The 5,016-nt window shown below is 42.5% G+C and overlaps 1 protein-coding gene across 1 annotated transcript in view; it reads right to left on the bottom strand.

Annotated features, from left to right (window-relative positions):
- Positions 1 to 302: 302 nt before the first annotated feature.
- Positions 303 to 5,016, bottom strand: part of LOC106525511 (alpha-tectorin-like) — a 6,291-nt gene continuing 1,577 nt past the window's right edge. The window contains exons 2-13 of the mRNA XM_014019778.1: positions 3,052 to 3,127; positions 2,684 to 2,913; positions 2,420 to 2,564; positions 2,250 to 2,322; positions 2,089 to 2,151; positions 1,767 to 1,969; positions 1,555 to 1,683; positions 1,286 to 1,473; positions 1,043 to 1,194; positions 724 to 966; positions 477 to 639; positions 303 to 383 (exon numbers count right to left, since the gene is read on the bottom strand). Coding sequence (XP_013875232.1) covers positions 303 to 383; positions 477 to 639; positions 724 to 966; positions 1,043 to 1,194; positions 1,286 to 1,473; positions 1,555 to 1,683; positions 1,767 to 1,969; positions 2,089 to 2,151; positions 2,250 to 2,322; positions 2,420 to 2,564; positions 2,684 to 2,913; positions 3,052 to 3,127 — 1,746 coding nt within the window. The remainder of the gene's footprint in view (positions 384 to 476; positions 640 to 723; positions 967 to 1,042; positions 1,195 to 1,285; positions 1,474 to 1,554; positions 1,684 to 1,766; positions 1,970 to 2,088; positions 2,152 to 2,249; positions 2,323 to 2,419; positions 2,565 to 2,683; positions 2,914 to 3,051; positions 3,128 to 5,016) is intronic.

The following is a 5,016-nucleotide window of genomic DNA, read 5'->3' as shown; positions in this document are numbered from 1 at the left end:
TAAACAAACGGCAGCTGATTCCAGCTGTTTCATCACTGCAGCTGGAATCGAGCTCATCCTTTCACGCGTCCAGTCTCTGGATCGGGACTCGGGTCTTGTTGGTCGTGAAGGTCGGCAGCCGGTGGGTCGGTCCAAGTTCCCGTGGAAAACCTCTGAAAATAATTAGATACAATTAGAATTAGAAATGATTAGCTCAGCTGTTTTTTTCAGCCCTGATCTCTGTCTGTCAGGCTGCAGGCCTGTGCAGAGACACGTTTAAATTATTACAATTCAAAGTAGGACTTTCATCACAGATGTCTCACCTATTTACTCCAGCCCATGCTGATGAAGGCAGCGTTTCTCTTGCTGTATCTGGAAGACCTACGTCTCCTTTTAGCGCACACCTGAAAGGCAAAAATCAGAGAATTAAGACCAAAATAAACTGGTGCAATCGTAAAAGGTAAACACAAAGTGAATGTTATTCTGTGGAGACGTACCGGGACACAGTTCTTGGTGTTCTTCAGACACAGCCGCAGCTGGCAGTGCAGATAGACTTCATTAGGTTGTCTGGTGAACTCAAACATGTTGAAGGAGAAGCGCGTGGAAGTTCCTTGTCCATTTTTCCACACCTGAACTGTGCCATCATCAGCGTTGGGGCAGCTGGGAAAAAAAAACAGCAGGTTTTAAATGTAATCATAAAATTTGGAAACAGTGTCATTGGAGACATTTCTATGCTCGCCTCACCCGTCTGCGATCAGGTTGTATGTCGGTGAGCTCTCAGGATCTGACACACTGGTTGCCCAGCAGGTCTGGGCCACCACAGAGATGGTGTTTGGATCCAGGCCCTCGGTCTTTATCACCACCCAGACCTTCTGATCGAGCTTCACATCGGTTTCTGTAGCTACAACTTTAGTGCATTTTTCATCTATGTAGGGCGTCATAGACACAGTGTAATTCCATTCCCCAGAATTCACGATTTGAACGTAGCTGCAGAGCAAAAACAAACATTTTAGCTTCTGTCACTCAAAACACGCTGACGACTATCAAACCCCCCCGCCTGTACCTGCTGTCTTTGACTTTGAAGGCCACGCTCTTCAGTTCAGGTTGAGGACGGTAGCAGGAGAACTCGATGAACACGTGGTCATTTCGGGTGATGAGGCCCGTGTTGTTGTCGCTCACGATGGCGTTTGTGTAGTTGATTTCACTGGTACCCTCCTGCAGGAAAAAAATACACATTCATTTGGTTTTTAATGAGCAAACGACAGAAGTGCTGCAGAAGGGTCAGCTGGGAGAAGTGAGAACCCACCGAGATCTTTGCTCCACACAGGTTTGAGGTGTTGAAGGTGAAAGTCATTGTGTTGGTCGCATCGTCCAGCTGGCCCTTACAGGTGGGGTCGATGAGGTGCAGGAGGGTGGAGTCGATGCCTCTTTCATCCAGCAGGCAGTTAAAAAGACTGAGGGAAGCAATGTTATTCTCGCACTTCGTTGGGTCACCTAAAGGAGAGAATATTTATTAGTGTTAAACCCCTTTGATGCTTTTTTTCTGCTTGTTCATAAACGCCGCAGATGTCGTACCCAGGGTTTTTGCTTGATTGTATGGGTAGGCAAACACAGCTCTGCACAGACAGGCGCTCTCTCCGCTGAACGTCCTGCCACAGAACTCGTTGTCAGTGCACAACTTGTCCTGACAGAAGGACTGCTTCGCTGCAGCAAAAGAAAACTGAGATATTTTATTCTGAAAATAAATGTGGTGAACCAGCATTGAGCCGATCTCGTCCACGACTTACAGCAGAAGATCTGTGACCACCAGGCGCTGGGTACGGGGTGGCCTTTCTGTTCGCAGGCTCTGGCGTAGGCCCGCATAAACTGACACCTGAGATCGTGCGCGCTGGAATAAATGCACAAAGTGTTGCTGCAGGCGTCGATGTAAGGGGTTGGGTCGATGTCGGCGTTGCAGCTGGAGAGCAGTGGGTGTCTCAGCTGTTCACAGCTGTTCCACAAAATACATCAGGAGGAAATGCATTTTTATTTACGACAGTGTCATCTTACATGGTTTGTTGCAAAAAAACTTTACATCAAAGCAGAACACAGGCAGGGATTTTTGCTCACCGTGCAGTCAGGCCAACACAGTTGATGGTATTGTCAGCAGGGTCCGTATACTGGGTGGTACAGCTGGAATGCAAAAAAAAGTTAATATTTTTGTCTGACTTTTGGATTTCTTTCATAAAATACACATTAGATTAGTCTACGGGTCAAAATTTTCACAATACCTGCCATCAACGACTCTTTCACTTGGAACATCACTGGAGTTGGCACACAGACCAGCCATGCTGGAGGTAACGTCTGAATAAGAGTCAGAAATGTATTGCTGTTAAAACTGGGTCAACACAGACAGGAGTATGTTTCAAATCTTTATGTTCAGTTCAGGGTTTGTCGACACCTTCTATGGAGATCTGTACTGTGGTTCCATCAAAAAACACAGTAGTGTTGCCAAACACTGCGGTCACTCCACTTCCATCCTTGGAGAGTTGAACATCACTGAAGGCTTGGGGTGTGCTGCTGAGAGACTCCTCAACGCTGTTCACCTGAGTCACAATTAGAGTTTAAAGAGTCATTGTGTGAGTCAGGTAAACTAATGTCCCAGAGAGGTAAGATACAACTCAGGATCAGGAGTTTGGTGTCCGTTAGACTAAATTCTACTGACCAGGACTCTGCCTCCTTGTTGCAGCTCAAAGATATTGCCAGAATCCGACAGAGTCACGCTGTCCACGAAGCTCACATCTCTACGGTGTCGGTCCCGGAAGAAAGCAGACATCTCAAAGTCTGTGTCTAACAGCAGATTGTACTCACACCGATCCGTCACATCATTGAGCTCACCACTAAAGTCAATGATTGTGGGACCGGTCACGGTGCAGATTTGAACCGTGGAAGCACCTGCAAACACAAAAACACACAAGATTTCTTCCTGACTTGTGGTTCTCTAGATAAATTCACTTTTAACGATTTGCAAATTGTGGTATTTGTACTTTTACAGAAGTAAATAGTGTTGAAAAGGCTGTGGGTCTGGGTTACCTTGCAGTGCCATGAGGACACACAGGTAGAGCAGTGGACGGAGCATCGTGGAGGCTCGACACAAACCTATCAAGAGCTGGAAGACACAGATGAGTGGAAATTTATTACAACCGTTTAATACTTATTTTTATGCAGTTCTTACAGGTTCACGTCTTTAAATAATCCATCTACCTTCATATGTTTCAGAAAAGATTTATAATTTACTCAAAATGCAGAGTTAAAAAAATGAGAAAAAAACTTACTTTCTATATGAAGAAGATGAAAGCTTCTGTTCAGGTTTCCTCCGCTGCTGTCGGACAGATTAGTCTCGTGGTGTTTGTCTCTGTCTCCAGAGGGCTGCTGTCTCCTTCTCCCTCAGCCTCTCTTTTTATCTCCATCCTCTCACCTGGCCACGCCCCCCACAACAAAAAGCAAGTCATCATTAAGTAATCTTAAAGTTCAAATTATCTCTGTTGTCTGCATTAGGTAATTATATTTGACAGCTAGTACAAGGACAAAGAGCAAGAACGAATAATAAACATACTTTGCATAGTTACACCCACATGTTGACATGGGATGTAACCTCCCTCAAGATGGATGATTTGTTCCTCAGTGTTTTATTATATAACCAGGTCAGTTTTAAATGAATTAAGATAAACTTTGAAAAATAAAAGTACACAGAATACACTGTGTTGGCTTCTTCCTGTCTGGGATGAATACATGTACAACTAAAGCAACTTTAACTTTTTTGTTTTTCCAAAAAATTTTTATACACTTGAACTGCAGTCCTGAATTGTTGGAACCGACTATTTTGATTGGTAAAATTTAATTTTCATTTTTAAAATAATGTTTTCTTTGATCCAGAGCAGGTGAGCTGATCCTCGGCTCTATTCATCACTGAGAAGAAGTCAATTATAGCAGTTATGTCACAATTAGTTTTACTGCTCAGTCCAACATCAAAGCGTTTCACGGTAGCCTCACCTTATTTCCAGTGTCTGGCTTTTCTTAATCCTTTTTATTGTCAACATTTGCTGAAGTTAGGGTTAGGGGTTTTGCATGTTAACGTTTATTTATTTATTTATTTAGAGAGAAGAAAAATTCTTATATTGTCTGCCTCTTTTTTCTAGAATAAGTTCATATAATAAAAAAATCTATGTTATTAACAAAACAAAAGACAAGAACATCTAATCCCTCTAAAACAACAATTTATATAGCTACTGTAAGTAAGTAAACTATCTCTGTAGCATCTTTCACAGACACAAACATCACAAAGTGCTTAACAGAGAACAAAATTACAGAAAAAAAACTAAAGTCCTGTCTGAATAAAACGTCTTAGGATGTTTCTTAAGACTATTGTTTTGTAAATTATCTTTTCTTTGAATATATGTTGGGGATAAAAGGGGCAGACATTGTCAGATTTCTTCTTCTTCTACCTTTCATTTTATTTTGTTTATTTGATTTGTGTATTTTCTTAGTTTCTATTGTATATAGTTATTTTGTTTTTACTGAAATGAATATTTTTTTAATTGAATTGAATTAAGAGTCTGTAGAGTCGGAGCAGTGAAGGGACAGAGGGAGAGCGTTCCAGAGCCTCGGGGCCACCACCTGAAAAGCTTTGTCTCCTCAGGTTTTGTAATGGGTTCCAGGGACCACCAGCAGCATTTGATTTGAAGTCCTCAAAGTCCTGGATGGACAGAGAGGCTTTAGATCCAACATGTATTTGGGGGCCTGACCATGAAGTGCTCTCAACATTTTAAAATGACTCCCCAATATCACAGGAAACCAGTGTGCAGAGGCCAAAACAGGTGTAATGTGGGCTCTGCTGTGTGTCTTTAATAACCTCACTGCAGCGTTCTGCACAGGCTGAAGCCAAGCCAAGGAGGACGTTAGACACATAAAACAACTGTTACAGTTATCTAAACGAGAAGAAATAAAAGTGTGAACCACCATCTCTAGTTCCTTCTGTGACACAAAAGATCTCAGCTT

Source organism: Austrofundulus limnaeus, unplaced genomic scaffold (assembly GCF_001266775.1).
Source record: "Austrofundulus limnaeus strain Quisiro unplaced genomic scaffold, Austrofundulus_limnaeus-1.0 Scaffold230, whole genome shotgun sequence".
NCBI classification, from domain to species: Eukaryota; Metazoa; Chordata; class Actinopteri; order Cyprinodontiformes; family Rivulidae; genus Austrofundulus; species Austrofundulus limnaeus.
Note: the sequence above shows the minus strand (reverse complement) of the source record. Positions and strands in the feature narration are given on the sequence as shown.